The 24,906-nt window shown below is 37.4% G+C and overlaps 1 protein-coding gene across 13 annotated transcripts in view; it reads left to right on the plus strand.

Annotated features, from left to right (window-relative positions):
* Positions 1-24,906, plus strand: part of PHACTR1 (phosphatase and actin regulator 1) — a 668,125-nt gene that overhangs the window by 330,672 nt on the left and 312,547 nt on the right. Inside the window, exon 1 of one of the 13 annotated variants that reach the window (XM_072603844.1) lies at positions 15,751-18,429. The exons of 7 other annotated variants lie outside the window; for them this stretch is intronic. In XM_072603844.1, the coding sequence (XP_072459945.1) occupies positions 18,126-18,429 (304 nt within the window). In that variant the 5' untranslated portion in view covers positions 15,751-18,125. Of the gene's footprint in view, positions 1-15,750; positions 18,430-24,906 lie in introns of those variants that run through there. 5 more of the 13 variants (XM_072603841.1, XM_072603836.1, XM_072603837.1 and 2 more) reach the window with 5 other exon arrangements.

A 24,906-nucleotide genomic window follows, 5' to 3' on the forward strand; every position in this document is an offset into this window, starting at 1 on the left:
AGAGATAGAGAAGTTAAGTGACAATCACTTCTTTTAGACTGACTTATTCAGAGTCATACAAATCAAATGAGATTATATTTTCAAAGTGCTTTGATATTTTTGGAAAAAATACTTTTCTATGTAATTCAAACTTCAAAACATTATGAATATTAAGTATAATTCAGATGCAGAGATCCCATACACTTTCAAATTTTGAATGGCCTACTTAGTAACATTTTTGTAAGACCCTTACTGTGATATAGAAAGGCTCTAGCTTTGTATTTTATCACACATCTTTCAGACCAGAAAGAAAATTGAAGTTTATAATCAAGACAGTATGGTTATTGCTTTTATTATTATTAATTATTATTATTATTAGCTAGCATGTATATATTGTTTTAAGGTTTACAAAGAGCTTTGTAAATATTAATTTGTTATTAACAACAACCCTGGGAGGTAGTTGCTATTACTCTAAAAGCAATAAATTATTTTAAATTATTTGATGACAGGATGCCAAAGGACAGAGAATTTCCTTTGAAACAAAAGTTTCATTCAATTAAATGACTAGAATATTTACACTAGAGAAAATTTTCTTAAGGAAAACCCTGACATATAAAATCTATCAGTCAACAAACATCTATTAAGACCCTTTTAAGTTCTAGGCCCTGTGCCAGATGCTAGAGATATAGGACCAAAAATGAAATAGTCCCTGCCCTCAGGGAGTTTATATTCTATCAACATAGAAAACACATACATTTTTTTAAAAAGCATAGTCAATATGTATGCAAAATAGATACAAAGTATAAATATGTAGAGGGAGTACTAGTAGTTGGCTGGGGAAAGGCGAGATCAGGAAAAGCTTGATGTAGATGGCCTTACTTGACCTATTTCTTTCTTGAAGGAAACCAGCAATTCCAAAAAGCAGAAGCAGGGAGGGAGAATATTTGAGGAATGGAAAATAGCCAGTGTAGAGGAATATGGAATGCATTCAGTGAAGAATAAGCACAAAGCCAATTTGACTAAGACTTATGTAGAAGGCAGGAAAGGAAGTGATGAATAAGTGGAAAAAGAAGACTACAGTCAGGTTACTATTGTGCTAATTTCTCAGTTTAGTTAATTATACAAATATTGTTGACAGTGAACATGAAACACACACCTATATATACATATATATATATACATAAATATGCACTTATCTATACTGTACACATGTGTGTATATATGTATGTATTTATATACATGCATACACATATGGATACTTAAACTCTGAAATTCACTGAAAAACTTTCAGTCTTTAACATCCTTTCATTGTGTGTGTGTGTGTGTGTGTGTGTGTGTGTTTGTCCTTTGTTGCCAAAGAAGACCATGCCATCAGAGAAATGATGACATGACTTGCACTTGACTTTGTTTTGAGTGAGGTAGGGCTGTGCAGGTCACCAGCCTCACTTCTGCTCTGGAGCCATCTGGATCTAGTGACCAGATATTTATCAGGATGACTGGGGATGACCCAGGATGAAGCAATTGGGGTTAAGTGACTTGCCCAAGGTCACACAGCTAGTGAGTGTCAAGTGTCTGAGGTGAGATTTGAACTCAGGTCCTCCTGACTCCTGCTCTATCCACTGCACCACCTAGCCGCCCCCATCCTTTCATTAATGCTGTGACAAAGGCTTGATCCTGCATCTCATTCTTTTTGTCACAATACAAATCTTTTTGGAACTTCTCAGTGATAACATCATCAACCCTCCATTGTCACATGGAATGGAATGAACAGGTGGACCTGTGAGGTGAGAAGCCTTATTGAGATTTTGACTGCCTTTGTTAATAAGCAACACAGAAGAAAAACATGAGCATAAATGGATTTATTTTAATCTGGTATACTTCAGAAAATATCTCCTTCATATGAAAGACATTTTCTAAACACATTTCATTGAAAGCCAGATCAGGATCTTGGCTTATAAAAACATTCTGAGCAACAGATGTTAAAATGCTGAGCAGCTTTCAGATTGGAATCCATAGGTGTAATTGATTGTGGGGCTGTGTCTTCAAATTCCTTTGCCATTTCTTTTGTTGATTGTTTTTTGAGGCTTTTAAAGATGGAAAACTATCTGTTCTTGCCTGCTACATATATCCTCTGCCAACTCATGGATTGGACTTAATGGTCTATGAACCTGAGCCTAACCTGAGGAAAAGTAAGAGAATGAAAATAAGAGATTAAGGAAAACACCAAAGCCTTAACCTCCACTTTGTGTTTTCTATGCTCCATTCTAGACCCTCCATACATAACAGTCATAGAGAATAAGGGAAAAAATCAGAATGTACCTTCTTCAGACTAGAAACAAACTAAAAATGAATAATTTCTCTACCATTTAGAGGCACCCCTGTATTTCATAGAAAGAGAAGACTTAGAAAGATGTTAATTAAATTGTCAAAAGACTCCTGTCCTCGTTTCAAGGTTTTGCATGCTTAGGTAGTCTAAAGATATATATAGGACCTGTGCTATTCATGCAATAGGAATTTAGATATAATTATTTAATTTACACAAAGTTTTTAATGATTTAAAAGGAGAAACAGAGAGAGACACAGAAAGAGAGACAGAGAGAGAATTTAAAAACTTAAGAACAATGAACAGTGAAATGAGATACCATTTGAGTTACTAAGGGCTGATTTTTAATAGTCTTTATTTCATAGCACCTCCACTTTTTCAGTTCCTGTTCTGTTCCACATCACGTTTGCAGAATTCTAGACTATTAGAGCTGAAAGGGATTTTAGAGATCAAATAGTTTGACTAACCCACTCATTGATTGATTTTGGAAATGCCAAATTATGAGGAACTTTTTAATAAAAGCCATATCACATCCAAATTAGAAGTGTAGAATAGAGGCTGGGTGGCTTAAAAGCTCAAGTGCTCACCAGAAACTATTACATTTAACTGGATTCTCATTTTCCCCTTTAAACTTAATCAATTCCTTATGTTTTTTCTCTCCTCATTATAACATTCTCAGATAATATGTATCTCAAGTAACTATAAAATAGCAATAACTTAGCAGTATATCAATGACTTTTACTACTCACTGTGAAAAGCATTATCTTTCTACTTAAGTTGGCTCCATTTGGTTTTCTAGAAAACGTTCTTAATGAAGGCTTTAGAGGAGAAAAGTTGTGACAAATTGAATCGAGATTGAGAAGTTATTCTAGGTATGGGAAGGAGAGTCAGGGGAAGATAACTGAAGCTAAAACAATACCATGTAAAGAAGTAATGAAAATATAGAAAGGATTATTAAAGGTATCATTTCTCAGCACTTAGGAAAGAGGCAATCACTATGAGCCAGTATTGGTTCATCAAAAACAAATCATGTAATTCTGACATAATTTACTTTATTGACAATATTTTAATATTAATAATGTATATTTTAGGCTATTAATAACAATAAATTAATGTTAATAATATTAATAAGTATTAACTGAGTGCCTAGTATATGCCAGGCACTGTTCTAGGTGCTTCAGTAATTATTATCTCATTTGATCCTCACAATAATCCTGGGAGGTAGGTGCTATTATTAGCCCCATTTTACGGATAATGAAACTAAGACAAGCAGGTTAGACCAGGGCCACACAACTAGAGATGGTCTGAGACTGGATGTGAATTCAGGGCTTTCTGACTCCAGGGTCAACACTGTGCCACCTAGATGTCTTCAGACTAGTAGATAAAAGTAGCACTTATGGGCTTCAGTAAGTCAGTTGACAAAGTTTCCCTTGTTATCCTCCTGACAAAGATGGAGAGTTATAATCTGGATGATAGTGCATATAGTTAAGTTTAAAACTGACCAACAGAAAGAATCCAGAGTGATCAATGTCAACTTGGAAGGAGATAGTGTTAGTATATCTTGGGTCTGGGTCTATTCAATATTTTTATCAGTGGCTTGAATGAAAGTATAGAGAGTATGCTTATCAATTTTTAAATATTATATGAATCTGGGAGGGATAGCTGAGATATGCAGAGTAAGGATCCAAAAAACTCAGAGATAGCAGGTATGCCGATGGTCATGCAATGACATGGCCATGACATGTCATATCATGTAAGTGACAGAGACTGAATCTGATTCCCAGTGACCTGAATCCAAGTTCATCATGTAACTAAGCCATGTTGTTTTCTGAGATCTTATCTAAATCTAACAGAAATATGAGCTTCCAGAGTGATGGAAGTTCTATTGCCTTTGTATTCTTCCCTGAAAATAGCACTTCTGTAGTACTGAATTCAGTTCTGGGTGCTGAATTGGACTCAGTGTTGATAAGCTGGAGGATATCCAGAGGATGATGAACAGGATAATGAGGGCTTTACATCAATCAAGCTTAAACAAACTACATGTGTTTAGCCTATGGAAGAGAAGACTTTGGAGGTGAGGTGCTGGGCATAAGAGCTGTCCTAAGGTATTTGCACTTCTCTCTCTAATCCTCACCCCAGCACTGGTACCACTTATGCTTTTTCCATAACAAATAGAAGGGATTTAGTGAAGAAAAATCCAGTTAATTTAGTAAGTGAATGGATATACAGGATAAAGGCTATCAAAAATAACTCAAAGTTTCAAACCTGGGAGAATGGTGATGCTACTGTCAAAAAAAAAAAAAAAGCAGTTGACACGGAAAAAGGACTAGTTTGAACAAGAGGATAATGAGCATGATCTGGACTACCTTATATTTCAGACATACCAGCTGACATTTAACACACACACATGCACATCCCTAACTCTTCACCAGTTCCACAGCCAAGTATTATCAAAAGTAAGTAAAAATGACTTTTCTTATTTTCTGTTGTTGTTCAGTCATTTTTCAGCTGTATCCAACTGCTTGTGACCCCATTTGAGGTTTTCTTGGCAAAGATACAGGAATGGTTTGCCATTTCCTACTTCAGCTCATTTTGTAGATGGGGAAACTGAGACAGACAAGGTTAAGTGACTTGCCCAAGGTCACACAGCTAGTGAGTCTGAGGCTGGACTTAAACTCATCTTTTCCTAACTTTAAGTCCAGTATTCTATCCACTGAACCACCTAAATGCCTTCTTATTTATATAATAAGCTTAATTTTTTCCATGCTGATGAAGGACTTCAGGAGGTGTCAGCCCCTCCAAATTTCAGTGCCTCAGGACTTAGTTCAGTTATATTGTCCTTGTTATATCTCTGTCAGAATGAAAGTATGAATCCTTCCAGTTTTCTTTCTTTGCTGTGGATCAAAAATAATATTTCAAATGGCATAGTGGAAGAGGGAGATCAAATTTTTAGTTTGTTCTATTGGAAAAGTGTCCCTTGGTCCCCTGCTTTCTTACTGCTCTTTGTTTTACATACTTGTGGTGCTCTTTGATGAGTCCCCTCAATTGACCCTTCAGTTCCTCAAAAGTGTCATTAGCACCAAGGAATATCTTGCTAATTTACAAGATAGAAATATGAAATGAGAGTAGAAAGAATAATGGTTTCAATAAGCATTCATTATTAAGCACCTACTAGCAGGTAGGCTTCCTTCATTATTGTTCAATTGTCTCCAACTCTTTGTGACCCCTTTGAACCATATCACTCTAGTACTATCCATGGGGTTTCCTATACTGCAGTGGTTTGCCATTTTCTTCTCCAGTGGATTAAGGCAAGCAGAGATTAAGTGACTTGCCCAGTGTCACACAGCTAATTAAATGGCTGAGGCAAGATTTGAACTCAGGTCTTCCTGACTCCAGGTCTAGCACTCTAATCCACTGAGCCACCTATCTAGCAGCATCTAAAAATCAATTACTGATTTTTTAGTAGTTCTGATCAGTTTATCCATTTTTCTTGGTATTTCTGATCTGAATACGATCACTCAATCAGAAAGTTTTTGTTAAGCACCTAATATGCCAAGGTGTTGGGTCTTTGGGGTTATTATTTACCAATAGTAGACTTGTTTACTAATTCACATTTTACCATTTTGGCATCCCCATATGATGGATCATTTTCTTTCTGGACCATTCATTTTTTTCTTATTTTTTGACAGTCAGTTCTTTTTTAATAATACCAACTGACATCATATGGTTTGCAAAGCACTATGTGTGCGTTATTTTATTTGACTTTCACAACAACTGTGAGTAAAGTACTATACCCATTTTCCAGACATGGAAAAAAAAAATTCAAGAGGTTAATATAATTTGGTCATAGTTACACAACCAAGAGGTGTCAGAGACAGAGATAGGTGTCAACTCCAGGTCTTCTTGATTCAAGCTCCAAAGTGTTGTTTGCTATAGAATGCTGTATCTCAGGGTAAATTCACAAAACATGATTCTCTTCTCTTTTAGCAACCAATATTCACATATTAATTGTTGGGAAAACTCCTGCTGCACTAGCTAATTTCTTTCCTGATTCTGGCAAGCTGCCACCTTATACAATGAAGCATAAGATACAGGTTTCCTTGGTTTAGTAGACAGGTTTCCATTGGAAAGTCCCAATGTTTATTCCGAAGAAAATAACCAGGGGCTTATTTTACACATACACATAGTTGGGGGAAATCTCCTACTGCAGATACACTTACTAAATCTGGAAAAAATTTTAAATCATAAAGCATTTTTTTGCGTGACAGTGCCCATATCTCTTATAATTAATTACATGTCTAAAATTTAATTTCCTGATACATAGGGCAAAAAGTCATATCTATTAGTGACAATGTTGTGGCCAAAATTAGAGGCATTTTTTAGATATGACACCTAGCCTTTTCAGGATAGACTGTTTGATAGGTAATGTTCCCAAATTGCGTATGGAACATCCTATGGTACTCACAATTGACTTACGAAGCACCATTCTTAAAAATTAATCAATTCTAATATCTAAAGAATATTAACATGCACCCTGAGAGCTTATGAATATATTAGCTAGAGAATAACATTACCAGTGCTTTTTATTTTTTTTTTAAACTCAGGACAACATTTTTATTTCTCTGGTGCTAAAGCATGTTACCTATTCTTCACAGACTTTTAAATATCATTGATAGTTACCCAATAATATCTACTATTAGTTCTTATACTGGGATGGAGTTTCTTGGATCCAATGATGTGAATTTAACTAGGACAGCTTTTCTTATACTATCTCCCTGTTCTTGACTTTAAATATGCTGTCAGTCTTTTGTTCTGTATCTTCCAAGAGAGATTATTCTTCATAGGGGAGAAAACAGGAGCAAAGTAAGGATTAAGCAGCTCTGTCTTCCCTCTATCAGTCTTCATCATTATCCTATTCACCTTGAGCACCACCAGGTCCTATTCTTTCTTTAATCTTTGACCATTTTCTCAGTAAGAAAAAAAGAGCCTTTTGTTGTCCTTAATATTCCTCACCAACTTCTGCTCATTTTGCATTTTATTGTTCCCCATGATATTCCTCCAGGCTCCGCCATATTTTTTCTATTTTTAATTCAATTTTAAAGGCCTTTCATGTATTCATTCTCCATTCCGGCACAACTGGCCTGCTAGTTACTCCTCATACATAATGCACAATCTTGAAATTCCACCCCACCTCCACCTTTTGCCCAAGAGATCCCCATGCCTTGAGCATATTCTATCTTCCCTTTACTTTGAGTATATTTTGTATTCCCTTACCCATGTTACATGTTATATCCTCCCTGGTGAATGTATGTTCCTTGATGACAAAGACAAATCTCATTTTGCCTCTGAATCTCCAGTGCTTAGCGCAGTGTCATGCACATAGTAGGTGCTTTATAAAGGTTTCTTGAATTGAATTAAATCCTCTATTATTGTCCTCACTTCCATCATCTATATATGCCTTTTCTAACACTAACATCTACATTGGTTGGTTAATTCCCTGTGCATTCACATCAGTCTTTTTTATTTCTTCCTCAACAGAGCTATTTATTTTTGTTTCTTCAGAATGTCATTCCTAGCATATCCCACTGCTTCTGGGCAGATTTCCTTCAAAAGATTTCAGTCCATGGCATTCTGTCTTATCCTTTTTTGGAACCCATTGAAACCTGCTCCCCAAAGTACAAATTTTCTTCTCTTTCTCTACCACAAATTCTAATATGGAGTGCCCATTTCCCTGTAATACTCGCATAATTCCTATTTCAACATATTACTCCTTCCTATTGCTGAAGATTAGGCTCCAAATCACTATTCCTTCTTGGCTATCAATAAGACTCAAAGTCATCTCTATAGACAGAAAATTAAATGTTAATTTGTCTGAAATGGAATAAACTTGAAAATAGTAGAACCCCAGATATATAGCTTGATTTTCCCCTTTTCACATTTATGTGGTACTTCAAGATTGACAGTGGTCTTCCTTCATAATAACCGTAGGAGGAAGATAGTCCAATTACTATAATTCATATTTTATAAATGATGAAAGTAAGGCTCAGAGAAGTACTCAGAGAATAACTTACCCATCATTACTTAGCTGACACAGAACTCTCATTGGTTTTCTGACAAGTTCAGGGCACCTTCTTGCATTCCATATTGCCTCTCGTAGTTGATTATGTTTTTCCTTTTTGAGTGAATACTACCTCACATTTCTTGAAGGTAAGAATTAGAGATAGTGTACTTTTCTTATAGCTGTAAAACCCATTAATAGTTTCTCCATTTCAGTCTACCCACAACTGCCCACACACAGCTTGGATTCAAGAAATGATCACACTCCCTTGTAATGTGGCATTTATAGTTATTTATACTTGGCAAAATGGCTAGCCTGAATTTGTTGCCAAAGTTACATCATCCTATTAACTTTCCCCTAGGACCAGCCTATGTAGGTATTCAGTGTCATTCTGTGTTCAATTTCACTACCAGCTACGACTGATTTTTATTATATAGTCATGACACATCTGTAATCTGATGAGGATCAATTCAATCAATGTTTCTTAATGATTCACTATATACAAGACACTGAGCTAGGAAGCTTGGGATACAAAGCCTAAAGCAAAATAGTCCCTGCTCAAAAGGATCTTGCACTCTACTTTAGGAAGGAGGGAGAGAGATTACAAGTACAGAAATACATAGGCACAAGGTTATTTGAAGGAGAGAGAACTAACAACCAGAAGGATCAGTGAAAACTTCATGAAAGAGGTAGCCCCCGACTGAACCCTGAAGGCAGGTAAGATTTCTGAAAGGCAGAGATGTTGAGGAAATGAGTTCTTGTCATATGAAATGGCTTAAATACAGATAAGCAGGAGATAGAACATTGATATAGAGGAACAATTGGTTATCCAACTTACCTAGAATGTCAAATGAAAAAGGGGCCGGGGTGGGGTGGGGGGACCCATGGGAAATAAGATTAGAAAGGTAGTTTGGAACTGAATATAGAGGGCCATAAGTACCAGGCTGAGTACTTTTTATTTGATCCCCACACATGCCCCCAGCCCTCAAGTTAACCAAATAGGTATTCATATTTTCTATTTGAGAGTATCCTTACAGATCAACAGGACAAGGACCTGCCAATGTATAGGATAAATTCAGTTTCCTATTCTTATCTCATTCACTTTCCTCAGCAGCTGTTCTCAGCAGGGCAAGCAAAGCATCCACATCCTATAACTTTAGCCATGTAACCTTTTTCGTCATGTTTTATGATGCCATATGCTGCTGTCCTAAAATAGCACTGGGGGTCCTCTAAAGAAGAAAAAAAAGACAGAATAATTCTCAGCATGCCAGTGGTATGGAAAGTCCAATTAAGAGGAGGGAGAAGAGGCAAGCTGTGTCATGTTTATTACTGTTACAGATAACAGGGTAAGGGCAGCAACAAAGGTGAAACTTTTTCTTTATAATAAACTAAGTTTCAGTGAGAATGAATGCAGAAAATCAAGCCATGAACAGTTGTGGCATATTATCAAATAGTTCATGGTTACAACTTTCCAAATAGCTGCCAGACATACTTACTTTTTAGGAGAGCAGAGGGTTCCACTGGACTGATTCTGAGGTCCACATTCTAAAGCAAGCTGGAGATGAACTTCAAAAGCACTTTATGTTAAGGGGTTTTTGGAGTCATATAAAAATCTCAGCTGTACTGGAAAATAACATTTTAAAAAGGACCTTTCAAAAGAACATAATAGGATGTTTAAATAGAAATATAAACTGGGGCATCTCCACATTTGCCCAGTCTCATCCATTCAAGGCCTCCATGCCAAAAGTGTGAACCAGAGAACAACTCTTAGAAAAAAGAAATGGATGAAAGATAAAGACAAGATTGCCTTTCCTGCCCCAAAAAGCCTTCAAACCATTTACTGGGTCATTGTAGTAGTTCCCAAGTCATAGTTTAATGGATACTATAATGGAAGATTATTTGACATAATGAAATACACCAACAGGTGATTACTAGGGCATAATGTATACTTTGCATTCAACAAGAATTTAGATTTTATTTTTATTTGGGTTTTTTGCTTGTTTACATTTTTAAAATCTTTTTTAATATCATCATCATTTCCACCTTTATGCAGGGAGTAGTACCTTTTTACAAAGAATAAAATATAATTGGGGAGGGGAGGAACAGTTCAGCAAATCAAATCAACAAATCGACTGATTGACAATAGATGGTATAGGTGGTGTTCCATACCCATACACTACCCCACCCCCACTATCCTCAGCCTTTGCAAAGAAGTTAAGGAGGTTCCTTTGTTCATTTTGTCTCTGTCTTCTTCAGCACCAACTGCCATTGAGTTTGCACTCAATACCATTTTACTGGGTGTTTTTGTTTTACTTTTAAAAAAAAGTACAGAGTTGTGTGTACAATGAAATATTTGTACCCTTTTTTTAATCCTTATATGTAGCCTAATCTGAAAAAGGAGAGTCTCACTTGGTTGAACAGCACATGATCAATGTGTCTCCTCCTTAGAAACACTGCACCATCCTAAATGAGATCAGTCATATTTGGAAGCAAATCACTCTGAGTGGCAGACTAAGGCCATTAAAGTATGTGCCAAAGAATTTTTTTTGACAATATTGTGCTATATCAGAATTTTTTCAAAACAACTCATTAAAAATCAAGAATTCTATTCTGGAGAAGTGGCTGCCAGTAACATATTTTGTGCTTTAAGATTTTCAAAATCATTTCCTTACAACAGCCCTAGTTCTAGTGTTAGAGGATTTGGGTTCAAATCCAGAATTTAACATTTGAATTGCAGTGGACAAATCATTTAGCCTCTGTGGGTCTCAGTTTCCTTGTCTGTAAAATTATGTAAAACTATGATCTCTGAGGTTGCTTCCAGCACTAATAGATTTTTGAAATAAGTAGTACAGATATAATTATCTCCATTTTACAGATAACGAAAATGAAGTTCAGAGAGATTAAATCTGTCTCTTAAATCACCACTTCTCTTGGGTGTCAACAAGTGTCAGAAATAAAATTAGCACTCAGTTTAGAGACCAGTGAGTGTTCTTCCTACATGCCATATCATCCACCATTTTTATGCTCAATTATTTACATAAATGTTGGGGTGGAATTCCTAGTAAAAGGAGTTATGTTAATATCGATGTACCAATAGATGGTGCTGTTAGGCATGGTTTGGTCATATAAGAGAAACTAAAAACTTTCTCCTTTTCCTCTCACCTTTGGAATTTGAATTATCCCTAGAGGGATTTGGCACTATTCCAAGGCTGTATTGTCTCACTGGACAGTCCAAGGGGTATGACTTTCTCTTGGTTCATACCTCTACTTTACCCCTTATTCTAGAGACCAGATAATTATTGATCAATGTTACCTGAATCATCTCATTTACTGAAGCTCAGTAGCTTAGAGATGAACACTCCCAAACTGCGTGCTTTCTCTGTCTCTGTTATTTAATAGCACAGAAGAATTCTTTATAGAAGAAAAACTTTATAGAGGAAAATCTTTTTCTCTTATTTAGCTCAGACCCCACCTAAGTGGAAAAAAATCTTTGCTGTTTTGTGGCAAGATTTAAAACCTCTGTCCTGTTTAGTGATATGTGTTGCAAGTTTATCCACTGACTTCTACTTCTATAATCCCCCTGTATTCGATTAACAGATATTTATGTGGACAAATGTTTATAGTAGGCTACTATGTCATCTGCCCCTAATCCATACAATGTCTTATTATTTTTAATACTCCAAACTTGGGGAGAGGGCAATGTATTCAGTGTAAAGATATGAGTGAGCATAAAATGGATAAAAGCAAACTTTTCTGGCAACAATTCAGTGTATATAAGCTAATAGTTCTGAGAATACCACTAAACTCCTTAACCTCATCATGGAGTTTATAGTTTGATTCTGACTGAGTTTAATAATCATACTCCTCTGCCTTTAGAGGATTTCTTATTGGATTTCAAAGCACTCCAGAATCATTTCCTAATTTAAATCCTCAATCTTGTTTTTAAGGTTAATAGCTGTTCATAGAATCAATAGGATGGAAGGTCATTAATGATGGATTGATTGGAGTTAAACAACCATCATCTGAAGGTCAGAGAGTCAAGAGCAAAACCAGGTCTAGTAAGTGTATCTATTGCCTTGCCTGTCTCACCCAAGATCATCGTTAGTATTTTAAGGCCTGATTCAAGTTATAGCTGGCAGCTAGATGGCCTACCATGTGTAAGACACTGCACTAGGTGTAGTTTTCAGCTAAGGGCTCTGCCCTGATGTGTCCCCCATGGATATCCCTCGTGTATGTTCCTCTTCTCTTTAAATACTTTTTAAGCTCCTGGAAGGAATCATGTCATATGTCTTTCATCCCTCTCCTCAGCACTCATGTAGTTGATCATCAATATGTGTATCTACAGCAACTGCCCAAGCTTTATACACCTGCAGGAGGAGACAGCCTCAGATTGCTGGTAGGTTTTAGAAGGTGTCACAGAACAAGCAGGTGCCGCATCCCAGCATGTGACTTCCAAACTTTGCCTCTCTCTAGACTCTCATAGTGCTTCATCAATGGCTGCTGTTGTCTGTCCCTTCTGTTTTCTTTTTCTTTTTTTAAAAGCCAAAAAAGACCACAATTTTTTTCCCTCTAGGAGTACTGCAGTATGCAAATTTCCTTCCATTATCTGTGCAAGGAGTTTGATTAGCAGCAGCAACAGCAGGCTCTAGCCATAATTATGTAGACCATAATTGAACATATTTTTGTCTTATGGGCTGAGGCAAATGCAGATTCTTTATAAGACGATCTTGGCATTGAATGCCATTGGCTTGTTATAGTAGAATAGTGTTGGCAGATGGTTTAAGGGAAACCTATATTCTAAGTACACAAGGCACCTGCATGTTAGGAGACAAGACCTGGGAGGACTTTCTTTTTCTCCTCTTATTGGTCCAGTTAAGAACTGGCAACAGGAAATTGTTAAAAGGGCAAAAAGATACCCAGCTCTAAAGCGCACATATTAATTATCAACTATGTGCCAGGGATTATGCTAGGCACTAGGGATATAAAGGTGGAAAATGAGATATGTGTTTCCCTCAAAGAGCTTATAATCTAATAGAAGGGGTAAGATATATATAAATGAATGTGACGGGTGATCATACTCAGAGCAGCAAGGTAGTACAGTGGGTAGAGCACCAGGTCTGGAGATAGAAAGATCTGAGTTCAAATCTGGCCTCAGACACCTACTAGCTCTATTACTCTAGGCAAGTCACTTAACCCCTATTTGCCTCAGTTCCTCATCTACAAAATGGAGACACATTGCAGAAGGAAATGGTAAACCATTCTGGTATCTTTGCCAAGAAAACCTCATGGACAAGTTTATGGGGTCACACAGAGTTGGAAATGACTGAACAACTCAACAAGTGCAGAGGAGAACTAGAGTAGAACTTTCATAGATTTAGAGACGTAAATCCATATAACTTAGAAGGCATCTAGTTCAAACCTTTATTTTGTAGTCACTAAAGAAAAAGGCCTGGAGACATTAAGTGATTTACCCAAGATCACACAACTATTAAGAACAGAGCCAGGTTCATATTTAAGTCCTTTGACTGCAAATCCAGGGAATCCTCTGTGTTATGCCTTCCCCCAGAGTCTCATTGCACCTGAAATGGGCCCCTAAGGATTAAAAAAGGTTTCAGTATCCAGAGATGTTGAAGAAATACTGAATCTCTTGATCCCTCCCTTGTCCAATGTTTCAGAAAAGATGGGCAGGAGAATAGAACTTAAGTTTGTCTTTGTATTTCTATTTCCAGTGTCTAGCACATAGTAGGGACAAAATATAGGATCTTTGATTGTTTTATTAAGTCTGGTAGGGAGGCTAATAAAGTAGATGGCATCTGAACTACCTTCTGACTTTAAGATTCTATGATTCACCCTCACTTCTAACAATAAGACAAAGTGTTTTTTAGCTCTAGAAACTACATAGAATTCTCCCTGAGTCCAAGAAGAGGGATTGGGGACAGTTGCTTCAAACTCAGAGCAATAAAACTGAACCTATATTACCAAAAAAAAAGGCATATTATTTTTCATCGGAATACACACACTCTCTGTCTCTTTGTCTCTTTTTTTCTGCATCTGTCTCTCTGTCTCTATCTGTGTCTCTGTCTGTCTGTCTCTCTCTCTCTGTGTCTGATCTGATCTGTTCTTATTATGCTTTATCTTTTTCAAAAACTCGGGCTCCTCTTAACACTTGAGGCTGAGCAAGGAATCATTGGTTAATTTAGTCAAATTCAGAATTTTCAGTGCGAACACCTCAGAAACATCCAATCAATATAAATCAAGGCTTGATTTGTTTTCTTGATTGTCTATACTTAAAGTGTTAATAATATATCTTAAACTTAAAAGTATATGCATAGGCTATTTTTTTGGAGAGCCTGATTGTTAAACATTTACTAGTACATTCTTGTTTATATATGTGTACATAACTTCTTAAACAATTATATATCAAACATTAAATTAAGTAAAAGGTTTCATATAATACATATATATACCTACACACAAACACACACACACATATATATACATATATATGCTCTTTATGTCTATTCTGTATATATTTGTTGAGAGTAGAGATTATTTCATTCTTTGTATACTCAGTATTTAGCCTCAGTTTCAGTGCCTAAATACATAGTGGGTATTTTTACTGATTGATAAGAATATATGTGAATTTGTATAATATATTTATGTATCTGTATCATGGAAGACAGTGAAACGAGAAGAATAATATTGAATATGCTTTGTGTAATCTAGTACAATACAACAGGTGCCTATATCTAGTGCCAGATTACCCCATAATTACTCTCAACATATAACTAAGAGCTCCTAAGATTAGAAGAGATTCCATAGGTAGTAGTTTTACAGTATATGTTTCAAGTTATTTCTTTTCTAGATGTGCTTTACTGGCATATTCTATCTACCATCCTTATTAAGCAGTATTAGAAGATGTGCCACACATGTCTTATATCTGAAGTCTGAAATAGCACAGTGCATATACTCCCATTATTAAGTGCTGTTAGCCTCTGAGATCTTCCTTGCTGTTATCAAGCCTGAACCCAAGGCTACTTCCTAAAAATCTAGGCTCAGGTTTTCTACTGATCATTACATAGTTCTCCCTGCTCTTATTTGGGTGGAAGGCTAAATTATGAAAAACATATGATTTTGTTAATGGTTGTTTCTTTCATTTAATTTAATAGTTGTCACATCTTCTCCAATTATTTTGCTACAATTTTTATATTTGTTTAATTTATAATCCATATAGTTCTCGATTTTATGAAACCAGTTTTCAATACTCTAGCAGTATTTATGTTCTAAAAATAAAAATAGAGCAGTATTAAAGGTTTATTTAAAATAACAAACAAAATAGAAATTAAAATAAAAAACTAAAATAATATGACAGAAAAACAATTCTTACATTTTTCAATGATATGATATTTTTAAAGGGATTTTGTTGAGTATGACACCATAGTTGCTTTTTAAACAAAAGAATATCAAAAGAATATAAAAGACCTCTTGAGTTTTCCCAAACTATGGGTGCTTGGAGCCCCCAGAAGGCCTTAATCTGCCTCTGCTTAATTCAAGCTGCATGACAAATAGGACCTTTCCCATGCTTGAATTCAGGTTTATAATTAGTCAGGAATTAAGTGACATAAATCTGCCAGGAGCAAATTACAGGGAGATTTAGCTATGGCTAGTTTGAAAAGTCATTAGGCAGTTGTTTAGTAATAGAGACTAAAGGTGAGAAGTTATTCAATCCCCTGATAGCTAAAGAAAAGGGGTGAGTTAATGTCAAATTATATATGAATATAAGAGAAGTTCTTCTCTCCCTGAAAGATTTCTTTTTCAGTAGGTCATAGAATCTGGTCACCAGCAGTTCTCTGAATCTGAAATAATGAAAATTTGTACTTGTTTTCCTATTGGTCACTAGACCAAGCTTTCTATATGATTTGGGCATGGCATATTCCAGATGATAGTAGTCTAAGTAATGGGAATTTACAACTACATAATATCGGTAAAATAAGAAGATGTAGGTTGAGACAACCCAGCCCCACCCTCCAACAAGACATATTTGTGAAACTGAGGCAAAAAGAAAATGTATGAAACACAGTACACCCTCAAGTCAACTTTCAGAAACAAATACAATAGGGAAGGTGGTAAATCCTGGTTGAAGAGCAGTCAGTGCAGTTACTTGGAGGTGGCCTTGGACTGGCAAAGATAGAAATGGGCTATTGCTTTATTTTAACAAATTATTCTTGTTAATTGAAAGGCAGAAAAAGTAGTAGATAGAGAGATAATCTCTAAGCCAAGATCTCAGTTCAAGACTGACATCTGACACTACTGCCTCTGTGACTTTGGACAAGTCACAATTAACCTCCCAGTTCTCTCCAAGACTTTCTAAAAGTTTTAAGTCGTAGGAAAAGTGGTGATTTGCATTGGTGGAGGGAGTTGTTCATACCACTAAAATCCCAGGTCGAGTCCCTTTCTCTTATTTTTTGCTAAGCATATTATTTTCCTGCTTGATAAAATACTGCAAGTACCTTTGTACCCTCTAAATTGTGGCCAAAAAGTCCTGTTCACCCTGCCCTAGTTATGGTTCTACATAGTGGGTTCTCTTTATCTGTGTGATATCCTATATATTTTGTACTTTTCAGATTTGAGAGAGGGGGCAGTAATTCAAGGCCACCTTTAGAAATGCTTCCTCGATCTTTAGTATTAGATTCTGCCTAACCTGCCCTACAAGGCTATTTAACCTTGAAAAACTGGCAAGAACATTGATTCTTTAGATGAAGCTACTTTAATGGAAAAGACAATGAGGGTAAAGGCTATGGTTTTCAGCTAGAAATTAATAATGCCTCTTTAGTGAGCCATGGATTTGCCTTATTTTAAGAATCTGTCATCTATTTAGAAATTTAATTTGGTGTCACTTACCATTACTGAGCTTTATCAGTAATACTAGCATAACCTGAGGGGTTTTCAATTAACCCAATTAAAGGCAGGAAAATATTAACTTTAAAGGGGGGAGGGGTATCCCTATTGAACAGAATAGAAGGGCTGACAGTTATCTTCCTCAAAAGCCTGGCACCTTGGGTCCTGTCAGAAGGTGGGGCTGCAGGTTTTATCTGAGTGTCAGTGATATAGTAAAATGCCAGTGATATTGAAATGTCTTGTCTGCCTGCTAGAGTAGAAATAATGTGCTATTGGTTACTTGGCTTGAGGATGGAAGATTATCCCTGCTCCACAGATGCTACTTGGGCACCTTCTTTCTCTCTAGAGGGTTCATAATGGCAGTGAGCTTCTGGGTGATGATACTTATCAGGAGAGGGAGATGGGAGCCTGGAGAATGCAAAGATAGCTGGAGAAAGGGGGAAAAGAGGACCAATCTGATTTGCTGCTGAAAATGCTTAAGTTGGGAAGAGGGGGAGGGAAGAAATGTAGGGGAAATCTGTGCATCTGAGACCCAGGGAGGTGAGAAGCACCTCAGGTAGGCTCGAGAAATCAACTTGCTGGGGGCAACCTCCAGCTAAAATTTTGGGGATTGGTTAAGGCAGATAGGTCATAGAGGTCACACAGACTTTGTTAGGGCTTCCTCCCCGCTGCACGCCCCAGCTTTCCCCTTAACCTCCTCCCTACCTTCCCGTTTAATAGGTAGAACTAGAGCCATAAATCCCTTGGTGGAGGAAAGGGGTGTGTGTGTGTGTGTGTGTGTGTGTGTGTGTGTGTGTGTGTGTCTGTGTGTGTGTGTGTGTGTGTGTGTGTCTGTGTCTGTGTGTCTGTGTCTGTGTGTCTGTGTGTATGAGGGAGAGAGTCCCTGCCCGTGTGACAGATCAGCGCTCAGCGGACAGTGAGCGGATGGCACATCACTCACCCACAGGGCAGCCTGAGATGTTTGCCTTGCCTTCACTGGGCTGCAGGGAGGGCTCGGGGCCAGAGCCGAGCTTGGAGAAACCGAAAAAGAAAGCTTTTTATTTGATGAGGATGAGACCTCTGAAGGAACCCGCGCCTAACAACAATGTATCCTTCGTGATCCATTGCCACATAGGCAAAGAGATAAAACACATTTGCAGCAACTGCAGTCGCGGGGAGGACACCCGGGACGGTGAGTGCTGGGATGTCTTCCGTGCAGGCATTTGTGCGAGAGGGAAGAGAGGGAGCGGCTGGAAAGACCGGGAGGTTTGTTTGTGTTTCCCCGCTCCTCCTCAGGCGTGCACGTTGGCATCTGCCGGGTGCTTAGCTTGCGATCTCTGGCTGCGGGGGCACACAGAAAGACCCCAAGAATAAAGCACTCGGAGGACTTCGAGGAAGCGTTAGAGAGAGAAGGCAGGAATAGTAGCACCTTCTCTTTGCTGTTGGAAATAAGGTTGTGAAGCAGGTGAAAGAGCCAGACAACTCTGTTCGATCACTATGTGGGGAGGGTTGTTGGACTTGGCCAGTTTTGTGGCGGCTGGGGTTCTTTTTATTCGTGCGGTTTGACCCCACCCCACCCCAAACTTTCACCCTTTATGGAAGTGGACTTTGCTGAGCTTGACTGTTAGGGGAGGTTGGCTTTTCTGCAAAATGGCTTTGGGGTGTGGTGGCTGCACCCCAGGGTGAGAGCTCATCTGCTTAAAGGCTGGTGGAGTTATGGGATGATGCTTCAGGAGGGTGAAATGTAGCCTTGGATTTTTGACAGCTGCCTAGCGACAGCTTTAAAGGAACCAAACATCCCAAATCCAGAAGGATGGGGAGGAGAGACACCTCAGTTGGCAGGCTGAGGGCAACCGTGCCTATGTCCACCCAAGGCCCCTCCCAGTTATCAAAGTTTGAGTAGAGCAATTAAAAAGAGGTTAATTCTGCAAGAATCAATCACCAAAAAGTATTTGAAATTGAGTAAGACTGACTTACAGTAGTCCAAACAGACACTTTCCCATACAGGTTGTCACCAAATATGATGACATTTCATTGTGGCTATGAGGGGGTGGAGGGTTTGCCTAAAGCTGGTTGAACATATCTCCTATTCCTGAAGGTCAGAGAAAAGTTTTAGGAAGCAAATATGAGGATGAAAACATTAGCCATTACCATAAGGGCTTAGCTTTAAGAAGCTCCTTTTCTTTTCTGCTTTTGTACCTGCTCAATTTCTCTGGTGAGGGAAAATTTCACCCAAGGAAAGATGGGTTAGTTTGTTCCAACCAGAGCAGCAGATTACAGAGAACTCTGTTTTGTCAACCAGTGGAGTTCAGTGTAATGAAGTGAGGAGGGCTCCACTAATGTCTCTTCAAAATTAGAGTCCTGCTAGTGTAATTATACTTTTCTTTGATTAAACTGCCAGGGAGACTGGGTGGAATGGCTTTTCAGCTTAGACTAGAGAAAACCTGGGACTACACTGGAAAGGATGTTTTTTCTGGCATTACTAACTCTTAGTATTGGGACTAGGGGAAAGAGGTGCCACATAGATTTGTTGCATAATTTTGAATTTCTTACTCTTACTATTTCTTAGTGACCACAGTCTCAGTGACTACAAATCAAGTCCTTTATGATATAAGCACAAAGCATTATATTGGGATGCAGAGTAAGACAGTTTTCATCCTGGAGAAACTCATGCTGTTCAGCTAAATTGATCCCCCTAAAGAAAAACTCTCAACAGCCATCACAGATTTGTCTCAATTTAGTGTTTCTAAATCTTCACATAACCAGAAAGGAATATAATTTTACTCATGCATGTGTTTATATGTGTCTAACTGCATGTACACTAGTGTGTGCCTGTCTGTTTTCTGCACTCCTAGTACTCTTGAGGCATAGCTTTTACTGCTCACAGCAGGAATTTCTTCTTATCTGCATTGACTCTACAGTCTCTAATTATTCAGAAGGATTTAGGGAGGTAAGGATACCTCCTTTGATATGAAAGTACTTAATTTCAGAAGAGTCTAACCACAGGGGAGATTATATTGGTTTCCCTCTGAAGGAACACTGAGATGTCTTATAGTTATCATTTTGCATGGATGGAGCTGCCTACCTAAACATGTAGTGAGTTCATTTTAACCTTTAAAGAGAATGAGGTCAAAAATTTAACCCTTCTGCTTTTAGTGGAAAAGTGCAGGTGATTGAGTCCTCAAGAAAAATCTGTTTATGTGGTATGAACTTAAATAAATACAAATAAACTTGGCTTTTTTGCAAAGCAAACAAGGTTTATGGAATTGTTGAAGGTATCCCTACATATCATAACTCTTACCTTATGATGTTCTAATAATAAGTTGGGTAGGCAGCAAACATAGATATATTTCCCCAAAAAATATTCTGGGAAAATTGAATATTTATAACTACAATCCTATTGAAAGGGAACAAGGAGAGTTCAATATTTAAGCCTTCAGGGAGTTTTCATTAGAAATGTAAATAACCTCCCTCCTCTGGAACTAAGGTAATTCATATCACCTCTCCAGCACTCAGTTTCTTTTTTCTGTGAAATGAAGACATTGAACTAGATCAATGATGTCAAACTCAAACATAAAAAGGGGATGCTAAACTATAAGAATCCCTGTGGGCTGTATATTGACTTATACTATCTATGTTTTATTGTTTTCTATTTATTTTGTTAAATATTTCCAAATTCCATTTTAGCCTGATTCCAGCTGCACATATAGCCCACAGGCTACATGTAGGACACCTTTGAATAAGATGACCTCTAAGATTCTTTTTCACTCTCAAAACCTAGGATTCTCTGACATTAACCATTCCATATAGCATGTTTTCTTAAGGGAATACACACCTTCAGATCCATTTATCTTACATTCCACCCAATGATCCATTATTCCAGCTGCTCAGAATGTACCTGATATGTTATTCAGCTCTGGGACTGAGCTTTGTGAGGAAAGAGTACTGTACCCATGACAGCAAAAACACATTTTTGCTACTGATCTCAACAGTATAAAAATAATAGAGGTTGGGTTTTTTTTTTTTCCGTTTAATGAGATGCCACTCGTTGTGATTCTAAGCAGATTCATTGGTTCTATACTTACCCTGTCCATTGCTGAACCCATTGACTTTGTTACAAGTATGGTGTTCATGCAGTTTTCTTCATTCATAAAACAGTAGTTATGTTAGTAATTTTCCTAAAGTATTCTGGAATTTTTCAAACAGCAATCCATGACAAAATCATGAGTCTTACATACCATCAATTGCCATAAAAGAACAAAAAAGCATCAAGGTTTGTTGCATGTTTGCGCATATGTCTTTGTGTTGGTGTTTTGATGAGTCTGTGATCTTATAGAAAAGCTCCCATGTGTACAGGCTGCAACCAAACCATGCCTTCATGTTTTGTGCTATTTTTGTCCCTGTCTTTCCATAAATCCCCATGGAGGATTTACCTAGAATCCTAAAGGTCTTCTTCTGAGTCTTTTATCATTTCATGGATGCCAATGCCATACTGAGGCTTTCTATCTTTCAGTCTCATTGTGAATGGTCTACCTCCATTTCCATTCATATGTGATCTTTATAGTATCTTTCACAGTGGTACTTGTGTCCAAGTCATAGTTGGTTATTTGCTGCAACTTGCTTATGCCCACCATTCTGAGAATATGGTAGGCCAGGATCTGCTGTCATAGAGAGTCCCAAAAGAACATTAATATTGAAAAAAATGGGCCTTGGGAGCAGGGAGAACTCTGGGACCATTTAAAGTGAAGCATTTTCCAATCCACTCTCTTTGGTCTTTTATTTCTCTCCATGTATCCGTATGCAGACACATGCACATGCACATGTGCGCGCGCACACACACACACACACACACACACACACACACACACACACATACAAGCTTAGTTTGTTAAAATACCTAGAGTTGTCTAATAGTTCTAATATCCACCAGACCTAGTAACACTGCATTGCTGGCCTTCCTTCGATTCTTAAAAAAAAACCTTATAAAGGAGATAATTTATCTGTTCTTTGCCATGTATTCATTCGTCTGTTTAATAATAATATGATTTTAATTCATAATTTGAATTTTAATATTGGATATAAATGCAGTATTGGATTATAGTGGTAGAGATGGGTAGGGTAAAAAGCCAGTTAGATAAGCAAAGAAAGGAAAAGGAGTAGTGGACATGGGGATATGGGTATATGGTAATAATACAGGGACCAGAGGTTTATCTGTGAATATAGAAATAAGCATAAGTTAAAGCAGATGAGTATTGACAAAGGACCACTGTCTTGTCAGTGTTTGTTCCTCATCTCTGAAAAGTCACGCAAACACACACACACACACACACACACATTCATACACACTTCAAAAGTGACCCCAAACTTTCAAAGCAATATTATTGTTTGAAAATACAAAGTGAACATTTATTTTATTTAGAATAGGCACACACAAACTCAACATTATTTCCACTCCTGTAGTATAGTGAGTGGCTTAGATGTTATTTACTTAAATCTTTTTTCAACACCTTCTACATGTCAGGTATCATGGATACAAAGCCAAAAAAAAAAAAAAATCAACAATTCGGGCCCTCAAGAAACTTCTATTTTATTGGCAGGATATAATACATATATAAAAACAAGTAAATATGAAATATTTACAAAGTCATATACGAACATTTCAAGAGGGAGAATGTGACATTAATTGGGGATGATGCAGAAAGGCTTCATGCCTATGGTAGTTCCTGCACTGTGTGTTGAAGAAGCCAGAGATATTTTGAGGCAGAAATGAGGAGGGAGTGCATCCCAGGCATGGAGGATCACTTGTGCAAAAACCCAGAAGTAAATGGGAGACAGAACTCTGTGTATGAGAATAGTTTACAGGCTACTTGGACTGAAAAAGAGGGTATAGGAAGGAGAGAAGTAGGAAATAAGACTTAAATAAGGTTAAGTGAGGTTATTCAAGGATTTTAAATGTCAGTTTGAAATATTTGTATTTTATTCTGAATGTAATAATAATCCACTGAAAACTTTAAAGTGGGGATGAGGAGTGTGGAGTGACATAGCTAGATTTGTGTTTTTGGAATATCAGTTTAGCAGTGGTATGAAGAATACATAGGAGAATGGAAAGCCTGGAGGCAAGAAGATTCCTACACATAGGTGAAGGTGAACTAGGGTAGAAGGGACAGAGAACAATTTGAGAGAAGTAAGAATGAAAAGACTTGATAAATGACTGCATGTGGAAATTGAAGTAAGCAGAAGAGTTCAAGGTTACTAATATGGGTAATTCAAAAGATGTGAATGTCCTCAACAGAAATAGAGAAGTTTTAAGGGAAGATGGGTTTATGAAGAAATGCAATAGATTTCATTGTGGACATGTTGAGTTTCAGACGCTTATGTGACATGCAACTAGAGATGTCCAAAAGGTAGGTGGCAATACAGAACTGGAGTTCAGTTGAAGAGAGAAGTGAAGACCTTGTGTGGGCATCTATCCATCCATTTTTCCAGAGAGAGAGAGAGAGAGAGAGAGAGAGAGAATGAGAAAGGGAGAGGGAGAGGGAGAGACAGAGAGAGAGAAAGAGAGAGAGAGAGAGATTTGGGATTAATTTGCATTTGAATGATAATTGAACTCATTGGATCTCATGAAGTTACAAAGAGAGTATACAAAGATCCTTGAGAAAACCCCTCACATTTGAGGGGTTGGAGGAAGAAGATAATCCAGCAAGGGAAAATGAAGCACTTCCAAACAGGTAGGAGTAGAACTAAGAAAAACAAGTGTTAGACTAGATGAAGAGGATGGTCAACAGTGTTCAAAGCTACAAAGAGGTTAGATATAATCAGGACTGGGAAAGAGCTATTGGATTAGAAGGGAAGAGATCACAGGTCACTTTGTGAGAGCCGTGGTAGCATCATGAGTCAAACTACAGTGCACTGAAAAGTGAATTGAAGATGAGGAAATGGAGACACTAAGTACAGGTAATGCTTCTGAAGAATTGGGCTATGAAAGTGAAAAAAAGATAGCAGATAATATCTGAAGGAAATGGCAGTGTTGGATGAAGAGATGTCTGCTTTCTTTTAAGGATGGAAGAGACCCAGGCATGTTCCTAAACAGTGGAGAAATAGTGGATGAAGAGAGATTAAATATGAGGAGGGAAATAGGGAATGAACAAGAAAGCAAATTCTTCTAAGTAACTAAATGGAATCAAGATGCAAGGTATGGGAAGGGATTTTCCTTGGCAAGAAAATGATACAGTCTTTTCTTAGAAACCAAGCGAAGGATGAGAGGATGTGGCATATTAAAGAAAGGTTTAGAGATTTGAAGCGGGAGGAATAATCATAATATAGTTAGGGTTTTTATAGTGTTTAAGGTTTGCAATGTACTTCACATATGATGGATAGGCTCTATTATCTCAGTAAAATAGAAACCAAGGTTTTCTACTAAAACAGAAAGATCTGAAATGAAAAAAACAACATTTATAATAGCTACTATGTGGAATTTTATAGATCCAATCAGAAAAGAATAAAAGAAATGCCATGCAGAAGGCAGTGAAGGCCCAGCTGAGAATAGATGACATCAATTTGTAATGGGCCTGGTGACGTGTTGTCATGACTTCATCCAGCAACGTTTAGTAACATGTGAATAGGAAGAAGGTGAAATAAGGGGCTAACCCAAAGTTGGGGCTTGGACATC

Source organism: Notamacropus eugenii, chromosome 4 (assembly GCF_028372415.1).
Source record: "Notamacropus eugenii isolate mMacEug1 chromosome 4, mMacEug1.pri_v2, whole genome shotgun sequence".
Taxonomy (NCBI): Eukaryota; Metazoa; Chordata; class Mammalia; order Diprotodontia; family Macropodidae; genus Notamacropus; species Notamacropus eugenii.